The 18,033-nt window shown below is 49.2% G+C and overlaps 1 protein-coding gene across 11 annotated transcripts in view; it reads right to left on the bottom strand.

Moving 5' to 3' along the window:
• Positions 1-18,033, bottom strand: part of PTPRS (protein tyrosine phosphatase receptor type S) — a 186,295-nt gene that overhangs the window by 13,883 nt on the left and 154,379 nt on the right. For all 11 annotated transcript variants that reach the window (XM_080988706.1, XM_080988712.1, XM_080988710.1 and 8 more), the window contains 7 exons: positions 16,625-16,748; positions 12,695-12,870; positions 10,164-10,283; positions 9,781-9,935; positions 7,983-8,268; positions 4,228-4,406; positions 1,920-2,046 (listed from right to left, as the gene is read on the bottom strand). In XM_080988706.1, coding sequence (XP_080844832.1) covers positions 1,920-2,046; positions 4,228-4,406; positions 7,983-8,268; positions 9,781-9,935; positions 10,164-10,283; positions 12,695-12,870; positions 16,625-16,748 — 1,167 coding nt within the window. The remainder of the gene's footprint in view (positions 1-1,919; positions 2,047-4,227; positions 4,407-7,982; positions 8,269-9,780; positions 9,936-10,163; positions 10,284-12,694; positions 12,871-16,624; positions 16,749-18,033) is intronic.

The raw sequence follows: 18,033 nt of genomic DNA, 5'->3' as shown, positions 1-18,033 counted from the left end.
GGCGGCCGATTCCCCTCCTTTCCCTCAGTACAAAGGGCGAGGAGGCCCCCAGACTCCCCTTTCTTGCTGATTCGGCAGCTGTGGGATGCTGGAGACGGGGACCCCCTGCTACACAAACAGCAAAGGGACTTGGACCCCAGAGCTCTGCCACTTTTAGGATGCACACCCTAGCTGTGATCACAATTTGTTTCAACTGCTCTATTTTATATGTTGCTGCAAGGCATCCTTTGGTTGCCGGGAGGGCAATGGCTGCAGTAGTGATCACAACAATTTACCGTATTTTTCGCTCCATTGGACGCACCGGACCATAGGACGCACCGGATCATAGGAGGGGGAGAACAGGGAAAAATTTTTTTTTCTTGTTCTCCCCCTCTAAAACAAGGTGCGTTCAAGGTACATTCACCAGAGCTTGTGGGGCTGGCGGTGGGGGGAAGCGCTGCTTTCCCCCACCGCCAGCCTCAAAGATCCCTGAAGCCTCTGGAGCGCAGCGCCCCACTGCCCTGCAGAGGTTTGCGCGCAGCCGTCCCCAATCTAGAGCAGTGAAACGGAGCCCTCTGCCTCGCTGTTCTGGCTTGGGAACAGCCTTGCTAGCTTCTGCAGGACAGCGGGGTGAAGGCACCCCGCTGCACTGGAGAGGTTTGCGCGCAGCCGTCCCCAAGCTAGAGCAGCGAAACGGAGCCCTCCGCAGTGCTCCGTCTTCCTGTTCTGGCTTTGGGCTTAGCGGCGCAGCCTGCATTCGCTCTATAGGATGCACACACATTTCCCCTTAATTTTTGGAGGGGGAAATGTGCATCCTATAGAACGAAAAATACGGTAATACCACAGCTACGAAGGAAGGCCCACCTGGCTTCTGCAATCTATCCTGCTTGACCTAAAAATACAAACCCCGTTTTGCATTCCCCACGGAAGCTCCGGGAGCTAAACATAGTGCAATTAGGAAAAACAGGCTGGGTCTGCTTAGGGAGATGCCAAGCTGCAGATTTTAATGGAGGGCAGAGAGTTGTTCCTGTGTTGCTTTGGGAAAACAAGGTCACTGACCCGGCTCTTAAGACCCAGAAATGTTTCAGAAGCAATTCCCTGCCTTCTCCTTCCCTCCACCTCTTCCGGGACTTCTATCTGATGGCAAACATCTCCTATTAGGCCAATGTCCCCTTTCCCACGATTCTTTAGGGAAAGAACTGCGCGGTGGGAGGCGAGAATTCTACCACTGAACCACCAATGCAATAGCTTATCCTAAAGTTTTCAGTGTCTATACGCTTATTGCATTTATAAATTGTAAATTTATTGTTGTAAAGATAAAGGGACCCCTGGCCATTAGGTCCAGTTGTGGCCAACTCTGGGGTTGCGGCGCTCATCTCGCTTTATTGGCCGAGGGAGCCGGCGTACAGCTTCCGGGTCATGTGGCCAGCATGACTAAGCCGCTTCTGGCGAACCAGAGCAGCGCACGGAAATGCCGTTTACCTTCCCGCCGGAGCTGTACCTATTTATCTACTTGCACTTTGACATGCTTTCGAACTGCTAGGTTGGCAGGAGCAGGGACCGAACAACGGGAGCTCACCCCATCGCGGGGATTCGAACCGCCGACCTTCTGATCGGCAAGTCCTAGGCTCTGTGGTTTAACCCACAGCGCCACCCGCATCCCAATTTATTGTTGTACATTGTTTTAAATGTTTGTTTTCCTTCTGGGATTGTACCCCCAAGTGTGTTTTATAAGCTGGTCTCCCACCGTAATAAATTATCTATCTATCTATCTATCTATCTATCTATCTATCTATCTATCTATCTCTATCATCTATCTATCTGCACGGTGCTTTAAATGTCCGGTGCAGACAGGAGCTTCAAGCTATGGACTCCAGGGCATAACGGGGAGATTCTCTCATCTCCTTTCCGCCGCCACCAGCCCGCCTCCTTCGGCTTACCCGCCCCATCTCTCGTAGTTTGGTCAGCATCACGACAATGGTGGAATTGTTCTCCCACAGCATCCGCCAGAAGTCCTCTGTGGTCTCCGCCAGCGGACCTTGCGTGGCGATGTACGCTCTCTGTTGCCTGCCAGGGAGAGAAAAGGCCAATCGTCATTAAAAACGCATGTGGGCTTCTGCATACAGGACTTTTTATCGTATGTGGTGGTCTGGAAGTAAGGTTAAAGCTTGCTGGGAAATGATATACAATGAATTGAAAAGGATGTTCAAAAACTTTTATTTAAAAGACAACAACAACAACCCCAGAATATAAATGAATAATAATATAAATACATTTTTATTTATACCCCACCCTTCCCGGTTAAGAGGGCTCAGGGCGGCTAACAACAAATTTAAAACACTTAATTGTGATACAACAAAAAACAGCATAAAATACAGTGTGAATAACAATAAATTCAAAGTTCTAAAATCAATTTAGGGGGAAATCCATCCAATAAACATTAGATGATCACCAGGGCTAGCTGGCTAAATTAGTCCTATTTGGGCCAGCGTGGAGGCCAGGGGAGAATTAGCTGTGGGATCCCAGAGTGGGTAATATTCATAAAAAGGGGAAGGGGAGGGAAGGGAAGGGAAGGGAAGGGGAATAAAAGATCAGGCTAAATTCAAATTGAAAGCCAGGAGGAATAGCTCTGTCTTACAGGCCCTGCGGAAGGAGGTTAAATCCGGCAGGGCCCTGGTCTCATGGGACAGAGCATTCCACCAGGTCGGAGCCATCACTGAGAAGGCCCTGGCCCTGGTGGAGGATAATCTGACTTCCTTAGGGCCCGGGACCTCTAAACTATGATTATTCATGGACCTTAAGGTCCTCTGCAGGGCAGACCAGCTTTTCTTTTGGGAATTATAGGGACAGAACTACCTAACTTGCATAGAAATTTATTCCTATATGCTACTACAGCAGCAAGAATGCTACTTGCCCCAAAATGGAAAGAAGCAGAAGTCCCAGCAAAGGAAGAACGGATACAAAAACTTATGGAATATGCAGAAATGGCGGAACTTACCAGAAGAATAAGAAATCAAGGTAACAAACATTTTTATAAAAGAATGTTAACGGTTTATTGAATATTGACAGATAAAATTGTAAACAGATAAAAACACTAGCAGGGTTACTGTAATAACCTGCAGTTTCACAAGAGTATATATTTACAGTAGATAATTAAATGAGAAAGTTAAATGAATTTGGATATGCAGAAGATATAAAAAATAATAAATTTAAGGAACTGCAGAAAGAGGGGGGGAAGGAAGTCAAATTTTGAAATGTTAAATTGATTGTAAAACTAATGAAATGTATAAACTTGAAAAGCATAAATAAAAGCTTTTTTTTTTTTTTTTTAAATAAAGACCTACATCTGAGGGACCGTATTCCGTCATATGAACCTGCCTGGGTTTTGAGATCTTCCGGAGAGGCCCATCTCACGGTCCCGCCAACTTCACAGGCCTGCTTGGGGGGGATGTGGGAGAGGGCCTTCTTGGTGGTGGCTCCTCCCAGGCAACTTTGGAACTCCCTCCCTCAAGAATCCTGTCTGGCTTCCCTCCTTCCTTGTCCTTCCACCAGCAGGTGAATACTTCCTTGTTCGAAGAGACTTTGGGGGAACTGACTGCTTTTAAGGAAAGGGCTGGTTCTGTGTTGTTTTTTATTGTGACTGTCTGTACGTCTATAATATACATGTCACATGTCATAAAGGGACCCCTGACCATTAGGTCTAGTCGTGGCCGACTCTGGGGTTGCGGCGCTCATCTCGCTTTATTGGCCGAGGGAGCCGGCGTACAGTTTCCGGGTCATGTGGCCAGCAGGACTAAGCCTCTTCTGGCGAACCAGAGCAGCGCACAGAAACGCCGTTTACCTTCCTGCCAGAGCGGTACCTATTTATCTACTTGAACGTGACGTGCTTTCGAACTGCTAGGTTGGCAGGAGCAGGGACTGAGCAACGGGAGCTCACCCTTTTGCGGGGATTCGAACCGCCAACCTTCTGATCGGCAAGTTCTAGGCTCAGTGGTTTAACCCACAGCGCCACCTGTGTCCCTTTGTCACATGCCATAGATATATGATAGTCACACAATGACGCATCGCTAGGGGTAGAGCGAGCCTCCTGCATTGTATTCTGCCCCCTTAGCTATTTCTGAAGGAAGAAGGGGGGAGGCCCATTAACCCTGTGTTGGACAACAAGGAGGGTGGGCCAAGTCGCCCCTCCGGCTGGATCCAGCGAGGCTCTTCGCAGGCTCTGCAGCCCAGGAGATGTCTGAGCCTTACCTGTAACCATCGATGAAGCTGGAGTTGATGTAGTCGGATCCCTCGACCCCTCGGATAGGCTGCAGGCAGACCCGCGTGGTCTCGTATGGCATGATGTTGACAAGGCGGTTCTTGAACTTGTTGCATGGGAGGTTGGCACTGATGAATCGGGAGGTGTGGGCTTTGGAGTTGGCAAGTCTCTGGCGTGGCAAGAGAGAGAGAGAGAAGGAAAAGCGTTAACCACCCAGGAATGACATTGTGCCAGCAAATACCGCATTTTTTGCTCTATAAGACTCACTTTTTCCCTCCTAAGAAGTAAGGGGAAATGTGTGTGCATCTTATGGAGCGAGTGCAGGCTGCGCAGCTATCCCAGATGCCAGAAGCTTTCACTGCGCAGCGATTCCTCTTGCTGTTCTGGCTTCTGAGATTCAGGATATTTTTTTTCTTGTTTCCCTCTTCCAAAAACTAGGTGCGTCTTGTGGTCTGGTGCATCTTATAGAGCGAAAAATACATGTATTTGTTGGAGGTGTGGTGGGAGTAATGGCGATATGTACAGTGGTACCTGTACTTAATTTGTTCTGTAGGTCTGTACTTAACCTGAAACTGTTCTTAACCTGAAGCACCACTAGCTAATGGGGCCTCCTGCTGCCGCCGTGCCGTCGGAGCACGATTTCTGTTCTCATCCTGAAGCAAAGTTCTTAACCTGAAGCACTATTTCTGGGTTAGCGGAGTCTGTAACCTGAAGCGTATGTAACCTGAGGTGCCACTGTATCACAATGTGGTGGACATGTAGAAAGATCAAGGTGTTCTGGGGTTTAATTTATTTTGGAGTTAAAAAAAAAAAAGTTTGGAATAACCTTTCTAAAAAGACCAGAGGCATTTCTGTTAAGCATTGTTGGCAGGGACATCCCGAAGGCTTTTAGGGAGGTATTCTTATATGCAACAGATGCAACTCAGACTTTGGTGGCAAAGGGGTGGAAGGAAGAAGAAGCCCCGACAATAACGGACTGGCAATATAAGCTACAAGAATTTGCTGAGATGGCGCAGCTGACAAATAGCCTGAGAGGCAATTCAAAACAAAAAGTTACGGGAAAATGGGACAGATATAAAACGTACGTTCAAAAATACAATAAAGGTTCGTTATCTATGCTAGCATTTGAACGATGCTGGAGAGAGACTGAGTTGAGAAATAAGAACAAGAGCACATATTGTTACAGGAATGTACTAGATAAATTGTAAAAGAAAGATACAATAATATGAGTACATTCATTTGTAAAAAAAGGAATATACAACGGGATAGACAGGAAGCCAATGTGTTGGTACGTATATGATTTTGGGGGGGAAAAAACTTTTCTCTTTGTTTTTTTCTCTTTGTTTTGTTTTTCTTTCTTTTTAGGTATATAAAGTGTGTATATAATCTCGGTGTATATAATCTCGTTAGAAAATATATTATAATGAGCTCTCTAATGTAATATGACAATGTTTACCAATGTAATATAAGAATGTTAAAAAATAAATAAAACTGCAAAAAAAGAAGGAACGACATTGTGCCAGCTGTGGCCTAGTAAGCAGTGCCAAGGCTCCAGGGGCTACCTCAGGACAGAAAAAGAAAAGCCCTTCTTCACACAGTGCAAAGTTAGACAGTGGAACTCCCTTCCACTGGAGACAGAGTCGGCTGTCAACTGAGATGGCTTTAAACCAGGACCGGACAAACTCATGAAGGGCAGGCCTATCCATGGCTTTGCTCTGCGCCTCCACAGCTGGAGGCAGCGATGTTTCTGAACGCCAGTTGCTGGAAACCGCAGGAGGGGGAGACGGATCTTGTGTTCGAATCCTGCTTGAGGGGTTTGCATCATTGGGGCATCTGGTTGGCCTCTGTGAGTTACAGCCAAGTTACAGGGAACCAGGCAGAGGGCCTTCTCGGTGGTGGCACCCTCCCTGTGGAACACCCTCCCATCAGATGTCAAAGAGATAAACAACTCCCTGACATTTAGAAGACATCTGAAGGCAGCCCTGTTTAGGGAAGTTTTTGATGTGTGACATTTTAATGTATTTTAAATCTTTGTTGGAAGCCAGCCAAGGTGGCTGAGGAAACTCAGGCAGATTGGCGGTGTACAAATAATAAATTATTATTATTATTATTATTATTTGGTCACCTTATGCACGGAGCCTTGGGCAAGCTGCAGCTATGATGTAGAGTGGAAAACAAGAGGTGCAGGGATGGGGCTCAAAATTTGGGCATTGCACAGGGTGCTGCTGAAATTTGAGACCTCAGCGGCCACCACTGTCAGCGGGCGCTTGACCCTTCTTGAAATGGGAGTCTGTTGCCAAGGCCCCGTCCAGACTAGACACCCCAAACTCTTAACAATACTTGTTTTCCCCCTGCTCCTTTCTCTGCTAAATTGCTCCCACACTTTCTATGCCCCCATCAACACCTTAAGAATTGCAGGGCTTCAGGAATCTCAGCTCAGGCATTCCTGATCTGCGCCCATCCGACCTCTGCTTAAAAACCCCCAAGCAAGCAGAGCCCGCCATTTTCCTGGGGGAGTCTGTCCCACTGCCCGACAGCTCCTTACCACCAGGAACTTATATAAAAATAATAATAATTTATTATTTATACCCCACCCATCTGGCTGAGTTTCCCCAGCCCCTCTGGGCGGCTTCCAACCGAATATTAAAAACAATACAGCGTTAAATATTAAAAACTCCCCTAAACAGGGCTGCCTTCAGATGTCTTTTAAAGATAGGATAGCTGCTTATTTCCTTCACATCTGAAGGGAGGGTGTTCCACAGGGCGGGTGCCACTACCGAGAAGGCCCTCTGTCTGGTTCCCTGTAACCTCACTTCTCGCAGGGAGGGAACCGCCAGAAGGCCCTTGGAGCTGGACCTCAGTGTCCGGGCAGAACGATGGGGGTGGAGACGCTCCTTCAGATATACAGGACCGAGACCGTTTAGGGCTTTAAAGGTCAGCACCAACACTTTGAATTGTGCTCGGAAACGTACTGGGAGCCAATGCAGATCTCTCAGAACCGGGGCTTATGTGGTCCCGGCGGCCACTCCCAGTCAACTACTTCCTAATGTTTACCGTATTTTTCGCTCTATAGGACGCACTTTTTCCCCTTCAAAAATGAAGGGGAAATGTGTGTGCGTCCTATGGAGCGAAGATGCCATAGCCCCGCGACCCTCTCCCGGCTGGAGAGGTGACGCGCGGCTATGGCAGGAACCTCTACAGCCCCGTGTCACCTCTCCAGCCGGGAGAGTGCGTGCACGGGGCTAAAGCAGCCCCCCCGCGACCCTCTCCCGGCTGGAGAGGTGATGCGCGGCTGTGGCAGGAGCCTCTCTGCTGCGCCTTTCCGCTGCTCCCTGACCTGCTCTTTGGGGCTGGTGGTGGGCTTCCCCCCGCCAGCCCCAAAGAGCAGGTCGAAAGGAACCTGATGCCTGGAGAGCGAGAGGGGTCAGTGCACACCGACCCCTCTCGCTCTCCAGGCTTCCAAGGTAGCCGCCTGAACGCACCTTAAACGGCACCTTGTTTTAGAGCGGGAAAACAAGAGGGGGAAAGTTCTCCCCCTCTCTGTGCAGCGCCTCCTGCTGCTTCACTGAAGGGGCGCTGGGCAGAGAGGGGGAGAATTTTTTTTCCTTGTTCTCCCCCCTCTAAAACAAAGTGCGTCCTATTGTCCGGTGCGTGCTATGGTGCGAAAAATACGGTACTTGAAACCCCTAGGTATGGAGGCCGGCTGCTGGCAGCAGCTCACCTTGAACCCCCAGCTACAGCTCACCTTGAATTCGAGTTCCATGCCAGTGACGTGCTCCCCAACTTCTATCTGCGCCAGCTTCTGAATGTAGGTGTACAGATTGCGAGCGGGGACTTCTGTGTTGCCGCAGGCGACGGCTTCCAGCAAGGAGTCGTGTATGAAGCTGTACTGGTCCTCTGTCTGCACCATGTAATTTCTCTGCGACCTCATGAGAGTGACGTGGCCGTAAATGTCCACCGTCTTCTCGTGTTTTATCCTCTCCAGCATGGCGTCGATCACGATGAAGCAGCCCGTGCGGCCGACTCCAGCGCTGAAAGAAGGCGGACACAGGAGGGTGGGCAACATATAAGTAGAAGAAGAGCATCAGTTGGAATTGGAAAAAAACTTGAGGATATAAGACATGGGTAGGGATGCGGGTGGCACTGTGGGTTAAACCACAGAGCCTTAGGGCTTGCCGATCAGAAGGTCGGCGGTTCGAATCCCTGTGACGGGGTGAGCTCCCGTTGCTCTGTCCCAGCTCCTGCCAACCTAGCAGTTTGAAAGCACGCCAGTGCAAGTAGATAAATAGGTACCGCTCCGGCGGGAAGGTAAACGGCGTTTCCCTGCGCTGCATTATTTACTGCGCTTGTTTCTTACCATTTTCTCTAAGGCGCTCCAAGTACACAGTCCTCGTCCTCCTCATCTGATGCCCATAGCAATCGTGAGAGGTAGGTTACGCTCAGAGGCAGCGACTGGTCCAAGCGAGCTTTCCTGACCCAGTGGGGAATTTGAACCCAGCTCCTAGTATAGCACTCTAACCACTGCACCACACTGCCTCCCGCCTCCTTCCCAAAGCTGGGAAAAGTGCTGACTAGGCTTTGGGAAGGAGGGGGGAGGACTCCAGGACCCTCTCAAAGCCCCCGGGCCTCTTTTCCCCAGCCCAGTGCCTCAGTTACCCAGCTATGGGAAGGGCTGCAGATGGGGAGGGGGGTGTCAAATGTTGCTGAAGACCACCGAAGATGGCCTTGAAGGAAACATGCGGTCCTCTGGCCTCGTGTTGGACCGCCCTGAACTAGATCTTTCAAATCATTGCAGTTCCTGCAAAGCAAGCTTGAGTTGATTTAATTGAGAAGTCCCCGGTCCCTAAAATAGTGCCTTCTCCAATTATCAGCTGTCTTGTGCCCTACGACTGGGCAAGATGATCGGGCCTTTTTGGTGGTTCCCCCACTGGGGGGGTTGCCCAATTAGCCCTGACCTGTGACAGGGCCTTTTTAGTGGTGGCTCCCTAGTTGTGGCATGCCCTCCCTTGGTGGGGTACACCGGTCTCCATCACTGTTAACACTCAGGAGGGATTTAAAAACATTCCTGTTTGCTCAGGCATTTGTTTGGCAACCCTGAGATCACTGAATGGAAGAATACTTTTAACTGAAAAATGCTTTTAGATGTTTTAAAACTATTAAAAAGTTTTAACCTGTCTGACGGTGGTTTATACCTTGTCCCCCCCCAAAAAACCCCTGACCAGGTGAAATGCTTTAATCCTGTCTTTTAAAAACGGTGTTTTAGAGTTTTCTTTGTCTTCTATTTTAAGCCATTTTTGTTTGTTCTTATATAATTACTCTTATTATTATTATTATTATTTATTAGATCGATACACTGCCCTTCATCCGAAGATCTCAGGGCAATACATTGCGTGCTGCTTTGAGAGTTCTTGGCAGGGGGGAAGCACCCAATGAATTTAACAAGGAACAATAATTAAAACTGTGTAACTACGTTTGCTTGCCTGGGCAATCGGGGGAGGAAAGGTGGGGTATAAATTCAATGAAACACACACACACATACACACCTGCAGTGTACAACAATGGGCCCTGCATCGGGCGGGTTGCAGGTCTTCACTCTCCTGAGGAAGGCCAGGAAGGGGGTCGGATACTCGGGGACACCATGATCTGGCCAGGCCGTGAACTGGAACTGCCGGACTTCTCGTTTCTCGCTGGAGCCGTTCTGCGGTAGGTTGGGGGGGGGTAGATGGAGAGGAGGGGGGAGAGGAGAGACGACAGCATGAGTTGAAGCTGAGCCAACGCTCAGAGCAACGGGACAACCCACAGCGCAAAGGGAACCTCTGCATAGGCGTCTCGACGCAAGCAAGCCAAGCCGCGTTTTGGAACGGAGAAGGAAATCCAGCCCTTGCTTTCCGTGTTGCCTGGGGGTTCTGGTTTCTGCACCTCTTACCTTGTGAAGCGAGAAGGTTCGGACGCAGAACGTGGCCAGCTCGATTGTATCCAGTAAGGTGACTTGAATCATTCCGTACGTCTCAGTGCCCCGGCCTGGCCAGTACTGGTCACACTTTATCTGGAAGGAAATAATACATTATTATTATTATTATTATTATTATTATTATTATTATTATTTAGTTTCAAGCTAGTGGCTCTTTGGAAAGTGGCAGCATCATCTCAAATCTGTCCGTGCATCCGTGTGGTCAGCATAGTGTTTACTGAGTGTCAGACTAGGACCCGGGTTCGAATCACCATTCAGCCATGAAGCTGATTGGATGAACTTTGAGGACCCGGCACTGCCTTTTTCTCTGCCTAACCCACATGGCAGGCTTGTTGTGAAGATTAAATGAGGAATTTGTGGGGACTAAATTGCCTCCTTGAGCTCATTAGAAGCACAGAACAAGAACAAGGTAGGTAAATAAATGCAAAACTAGACGCTGCGAATTGGTTGGAACGCGACTCTCTTTCTTGCACCAGCAAATCTGAGCACTGAGCCATCCACCTGGGGGAATTCTCATCCAGCCAGCCTCTGTATGCAGAGACCCTCGCATTTTCAAAGTGTATTTTCAAGGACATAAGGACTAGAAACTTGAACTAAACACGTGAGGGATTTTCAAGGAAGCTGAAACCCAGAACCAGATTCCGAGGTTTTTGCTCCAGATTCCACACCTGTTAAGAAAGATTCCACACCTGTCTTTTTTGTAAGGGGGGGGGGATTTGCAGCTTTTTTGTTTTCTTAAAAAAAAGTACTTTAAAAAAAATAAACTTAAAAATCAAGATCTGCTATCTAGTTTATCGTGATCAACTTTTTTTTTTATATATGATATTTATTAAAGTTTCCACAAAAGATTAAACATAGAACATAAAAAAGAAATACACAATTCAAAAAATACACAATACATAATCCAAAAAAGAAAAAAAAGAACAAAAAACAAAAGAAAAAAAAGAAAAAAAACAGTTAAAAACAATATTGCCTTTTCATCTCCATTTTTAAATTTACTTATTTTCTGGACCTCCTCATACCTCCCTCTTTTGTATTCCAGTTCAAATTGTTTGTCCAGCAATTTCTTTCCCTCTTTTTTAATCCCAATCTTTAGTCTTAATATAATATAACGTTAAAATTTTACCTCTTAAAAACCAAATTTCCATTTCCTTAAACTTTTTTAATCCTAATCCTTAATCTTAATCTATCTATACTTTAAATCCTGTACAGCTGGAAGCCACTTATTTTCAATCCAACATCACTCTAACATTCTTTAATTTTGCAATGTTTCTGCAGATAGTCTTTGAATTTCTTCCAATCTTCCTCCACCGACTCTTCTCCCTGGTCACGGATTCTACCAGTCATTTCCGCCAGTTCCATATAGTCCATCAGTTTCATCTGCCATTCCTCCATATCGTGATCAACTTTTAAGCTGATTGAACTGTTCTTAGATCACTGGTTTGAAACCCTTTTTCGGGCCACCTGCCCCCTTGGTTTCATAAGCTCACCCCCCCCCCGGTGCCCCTTACCCTATACAAATCATTATTCAGAATAGCGGTTTGCATGACCCACCCAGAAAGATAATAACACAGTACAGCTCAAAACAGTCGCACATTTACTCAAAATCCGATTAAAACGTGAGCTTAATTAAAGGAAATTGACTAACCTGATCCAGCGGGGTACCAGCTTTTCAAAGTTTATACCTCTGACACCCCCTGCCTCTTAGTGCCCCCCCCCAGGTCATCCTACTTCACCTCAGGGGCAAGAACTCTCTGGGAGACCAGGGTTCAAATCCTCCACTCAGTCATGAGAGCTCCCTCGGTGATTTTGGGTGGCCTACCTCGCAGGTTAGTTGGAGGGATTAGAAGAGGAGGGGGAGAAGGACCTTTTACACCACACCTTGAGGTCCTTTGGAGGAAAACAGTGCGGCAAAAATGCAATAAACAATGAACCACTGGATTACTGGTGACTGGGAGCGGCCGCCGAGACCATATGACACCGGTCTTGAAAGACCTACATTGGCTCCCAGTACGTTTCCGAGCACAATTCAAAGTGTTGGTGCTGACCTTGAAAGCCCTAAATGGCCTCGGTCCAGTAGACCTGAAGGAGCGTCTCCACCCCCATCGTTCTGCCCGGACGCTGAGGTCCAGCGCCGAGGGGCTTCTGGCGGTTCCCTCCCTGCGAGAAGCCAAGTTACAGGGAACCAGGCAGAGGGCCTTCTCGGTAGTGGCACCCGTCCTGTGGAACGCCCTCCCACCAGATGTCAAAGAGAACAAGAACTACCAGACTTTTAGAAGACATCTGAAGGCAGCCCTGTTTAGGGAAGCTTTTAATGTTTGATGTATTACAGTATTTTAATATTTTTTTGGAAGCTGCCCAGAGTGGCTGGGGAAGCCCAGCCAGATGGGCGGGGTATAAATAATAAATTATTATTATTATTATTAGATGCCACAGCCCAAGCAGTTGCCCCTTCCCCACCGGAAAGGTGTGTGCGTTTTCCTCACCCGCGATTTCTCCTCCAGCTTGGTCATCATCACCACCGTGGCCGAGCGTTGCTCCCACACCATCCTCCAGAAGTCCCCAAAAGTCTCCGGAAGGGGCCCCTGCGTAGCGATGTACGCATTTTGCTTACGGTAGCCGTCGATGTAGTTGGCGTTAATGTAGTCGCTGCCCACGATTCCTGTGTCGAAACAGTCAGAAACCAAACAGCTGTACTGAGCAAATCCTGTCCTCCAGGGACCCTGGGCGATCGGGGCGGTGGCAGTGCACACGACTATATAATTGTGGAGTCGAAAGGGACCCCCAGGGTTCATCTAGTCCACCCCCCTACAATGCAGGCATCTCACCTAAAGTATCCAGGACAGAAGGCCGTCCACAAGGTTGACCACAAACCTGACATGAGCCAACAGTGTGACGCGGCAGCTAAAAAAGCCAATGCAATTCTGGGCTTCATCAATAGGAGTATAGCATCTAGATCAAGGGAAGTAATAGTGCCACTGTATTCTGCTCTGGTCAGACCTCACCTGGAGTACTGTGTCCAGTTCTGGGCACCACAGTTCAAGAAGGACACTGACAAACTGGAACGTGTCCAGAGGAGGGCAACCAAAATGGTCAAAGGCCTGGAAACGATGCCTTATGAGGAACAGCTAAGAGAGCTGGGCATGTTTAGCCTGGAGAAGAGGAGGTTAAGGGGTGATATGATAGCCATGTTCAAATATAGAAAAGGATGTCACATAGAGGAGGGAGAAATGTTGTTTTCTGCTGCTCCAGAGAAGCGGACACGGAGCAATGGATCCAAACTACAAGAAAGAAGATTCCACCTAAACATTAGGAAGAACTTCCTGACAGTAAGAGCTGTTCGACAGTGGAATTTGCTGCCCAGGAGTGTGGTGGAGTCTCCTTCTTTGGAGGTCTTTAAGCAGAGGCTTGACAACCATATGTCAGGGGTGCTCTGATGGTGTTTCCTGCTTGGCAGGGGGTTGGACTCGATGGCCCTTGTGGTCTCTTCCAACTCTATAATTCTATGATTCAGTCTCTGCTTAAAAACCTCCAAGGAAGGAGAGCCCGCCCCCTCAATGCCGAATAGCTCTTACTGTCAGAAAGTTATTCCTTTCTTGCAATTTGAAGCCGCTGGTTCGGGTCCCAGATTCTGGAGCAGCAGAAAACAAGCTTGCTCCATCCTCCAAGTGACAACAGCCTTTCAGAAATTTGAAGATGGCTCTCCTATCTCCTCTCAGTCTCCTATTATCCAGGCTAAACGTACCCAGCTCCCTCAACCGTTCCTCATTCGGCTTGGTTCGCTGTCATTTGCACATATTTCAGCTTGTCAATAATCATATTAAACTGCGGCGCCTGGAGCAGGTCACAGAACTCCAGGTGGGTTCAACAACTTATTATAAACAACTTGGATGAAGGAATTGAGGGCCTTCAAATTTGCAGGTGACCCCAAACTGGTAGGAGCAGCAGAAGAAAGAATTCAAGATGACGTTAACAGACTGGGGTAAAGGTAAAGGTAAAGGGACCTCTGACCATTAGGTCCAGTCGTGACCGACTCTGGGGTTGCGGCGCTCATCTCGCTTTATTGGCCGAGGGAGCCGGCGTACAGCTTCCGGGTCATGTGGCCAGCAGGACTAAGCCGCTTCTGGTGAACCAGAGGAGCGCACGGAAACGCCGTTTACATTCCCACCGGAGCAGTACCTATTTATCTACTTGCACTTTGACGTGCTTTCGAACTGCTAGGTTGGCAGGAGCAGGGACCGAGCAACGGGAGCTCACCCCGTTGCGGGGATTCGAACCGCCGACCTTCTGATCGGCAAGTCCTAGGCTCTGTGGTTTAACCCACAGCGCCACTCGCATCCTTTAATAGACTGGGGAGCTGGGCCCAAAATAACAAGTGGGCCATGACTAACAAAATGAATTTCAAAAGGGACAAGTGTCTGGTTCTGTACTTGGGCAGGACTAGCCACAGGTTCTTCGCCCCTGGCTATGCGCAGGTGTGCAAGACTTTTTGGTCCTCCTGATTTTGCTGAACGACGACTCCCATCGGTACTGACCAAAGGGACCATGTGGCTGACGGGAGCTGCCGTTTGGGAACTCTGGATTGCATCCGATCGAACACCTTCATCAGTCCCGGTCTAAATTCCCTCCTTTGCTTCCGTGAGAAACGGCTTAAGCATTGCAGCAGTGGCAAGAGGAGAGAGAGAAAGATGGGGAACCCTCACTGCAATTCCTATCGGGGCCACAGATGGAAGCAGGGAATTAAGCGCGGCTTTGAAATTAGCAACCGTGACCCCCTTTTAATTACGCGGGCCTGTTATGTGTGGGTGTTCTCTTCCAAGCGCTCCTTTTAATTTAAAAGTATGTCAGGTCAGAACCGCCACGCTGCTTCGCTTCCCAAGTTAGCAGAAGGCAGGGATTCTCAGAGGGAAAGCGGAGGCACTAATCACGAACCAGGTGGCGACTGCGGCTGCGGCGCCTTCTCCTGCCGCTGCAGGGGCCCCCATTTATATACACATATACAGTTCAAAGAAATTACCGGTGGTGGCGGAGAAGGAACATTGCCCTTTGGTGTCCGGGGAATCTGCCGCGACCTGCTTACAAGAAAGCCGCTGGGTCTGGTTTAAGGTTCTTTGCGAGGTTTTAACTTGGTACAGGAGCTTTCCGAGGTGGGAGGAAAGCTAATCCCCTTTCCTGGCTCCCGTATGGGGTCAGTGGCGGCTTGATGCTTTAACCCTCGGCCAACTGCTTCCCTGCCCCCAGAGAGACGGCAGAGGGAGGCAATTTCATATACCTGGGCGAGGAGCAAGGATAGGGAGCAAGGGAGCTGGGTGGTGCAAAAGCCCGTGAGCGTTTGATGGGATTTCGGGTGGGAGATTGGAGAGGTGCAAGCAAACACCTTTTCCTCTCTCCTTCTCTCCCCCTCTTTGCAGATGTGAAGCCCAGGGAGGTTTCACGACGAGATGAGCCGTCATAGAAGGCCCACTGCCTGCAATGCAGGAATAGAAGAAGAAGAAGAAGAAGAGGAGTTTGGATTTGATATCCCGCCTTTCACTCCCTTTAAGGAGTCTCAAAGCGGCTAACATTCTCCTTTCCCTTCCTCCCCCACAACAAACACTCTGTGAGGTGAGTGGGGCTGAGAGACTTCAAAGAAGTGTGACTGGCCCAAGGTCACCCAGCAGCTGCAGGTGGAGGAGCGGAGACGCGAACCCGGTTCCCCAGATTACAAGACTACCGCTCTTAACCACTACACCATACTGGCTGGGAAGCATTGGAAACAAAAAGGGCTGAAGGTTTTGGGCCCGAAAAAACGCACAGACTGTGCAGGGAAGGCAGAATCTGTGCTCCCTTCTCCGCAGATGTTGCTGAACTCTCAAAGGCCACCATACCTGACCATTAGTCATGCTTGCCACTGGGAGTTAGAATCCCCACAGCAACTTGGAAGACCCGCAAATTCTCCATTTCTTTTTCTGGGAGGTGATGTAATTTCCTGATCAATTAGGTGCATAACCTACGGACGCTGCTAAGTGCGCACTGCCCGGTTGCAATCCCGATAATAGCCCTGAAAGGTAGGTCAGAGTTGACCAGCAAGTCACCTTGAAGCTTCTGGGATCGAGGACTTAAAGGGGTAAGGGGTGGGAGGAGACTCACAGAGCGCTTTGCAAGTCTCCCTGCACTCCCCCTTTAAGGGTGGGGGGTTCAAAAGGGGAGCGCACGGCAACTTGCAAAGCGAAGGATTCTGACGGGTGGGCGGCCCCACTCAACTGTCAATCATGTGATGTCATTTTCTGCCAGTAAGAGCTGTCAAAAACTGTGGAACGGACTCCTTCGGATTCTCCCTCCTTGGGGGGCTTTTAAAATGTTACAAATATGAGCTGACAAAAGCTTGAAAAATCTGACCTCAGCCCCTCCTCTCCTTGCGGCAAAGTGGTTCGTACCTTCAATGGGCAGCAAAATGACGCGGGAATGGTCGTAGGCGATCACATTGGCGTAGCGGTTTTTCGGCTTGTTCACCTCGAGGTTGGAGTGTTCCCAAGTGAACTGCTGACCCGGGTCAATGGACTGCAGGAGCAGAAAGAGAGAAACGTCAGCAAAAATTCCAAAATATAAGAGTAGAAGCTAAAGAGCAGCCGACTTCCCTTTCTCCCAGGGACCACGACCTGAAAACAATTCACAGGCGCAACCAACATTGACAACTCAGAGCCAGTGTGGTACAGTGGATAGAGTCTCCAACGACTAGGCCCTAGGAGAGAACAGGGTTCAAATCCTGCCACCTTGGCCATGGAAAAAGCTCGCTGGGTGCTAGTTGCTGCCTCCCTCAGCCTAACCCAACTCTCCAGGGTTGTTGTTGTGGGGATCAATTGAGCAGAGGGACACCCATGTACACCGCCTTGATCTTGGAGGAAAAGGTGGGGTGTAAATGGAATATATAAATATATCAGAATAGTGTCTGGGGAACGGTGGCTGGCGAGTGAGCAGGGCCACAACACCCTCTTCTCCTTCCCATCAATTGCCAATCACCTGCCGCCATAATCTGCCCCCAAAGGTAGGGAAAAACATTTGCACAAATCTCCTTTGACGTGCTCCTTTTTTCCTTTCTTCGGAAGGAAGGTGGAATAATAATACCAGACAAAAGCCACCTCCGTTCTTGCTGTAGTCCAACGAGCTGGAAGCTACGCTAACAGACGCTCCCCTCGTCACTGGGGACCTCACTGGGTGCGGCCGGGGGGGGGGCAGTCGTTGCCTCTCAGCCTAACCAGGGCCGTCTTAAGCATGCCCAAAGTTGTTGGCCTTTTTTAGGAAAGGTTCCCTAGAGTTGTCAACCTTTTTTTAGGGAGCTGACGACGTGATTACCTCTGCTTAGGAAAAGAAAACAGGAAACGTAAGGAGCCCAGCAGAACAAACCAGTTGGCTGCCTCGCGGTATGAGCAGCGTGCGCTGGGCAGACTTCTCCACGGCCCTACGCCAATCCCAGGCACGCACAGCGGAGCTGCCCGCCTCAGCACCTTGCTGGCTCGTTCTCCCTCGAACTCGCGGCTCAGAGCCGCCCGCAGCAGAAGAGCCCGCCAGGATGCTCCGACGGATGGTCGGGCTCTTCCCCAGACTCCAACTCTCGGGCCCCGGATTCTCGGCCTGGCGCCCCTGAGAGCCTGGCGCCCGGGTGCCCCGCACCCCTAGCACCCATGGGTAAGGCGGCCCTGAGCCTAACCTACCTTACAGGGGGGTTGTTGTGCAGGGGATTGAATGAGGAGCGGAAGAGTAAGACTAGGCATGCTACCTTAAGCTCCTTGGAGCAAAAGGTGCAATATATATGCAACAAACAAATAGGATGCCGTACTAAATGGGC

The sequence above is a fragment of the Podarcis pityusensis genome (assembly GCF_964106645.2).
Source record: "Podarcis pityusensis genome assembly, chromosome: 18".
Classification (NCBI taxonomy): Eukaryota; Metazoa; Chordata; class Lepidosauria; order Squamata; family Lacertidae; genus Podarcis; species Podarcis pityusensis.
The sequence above is the reverse complement of the archived record's forward strand: the minus strand, read 5'-3'. Positions and strand labels throughout refer to the sequence as shown.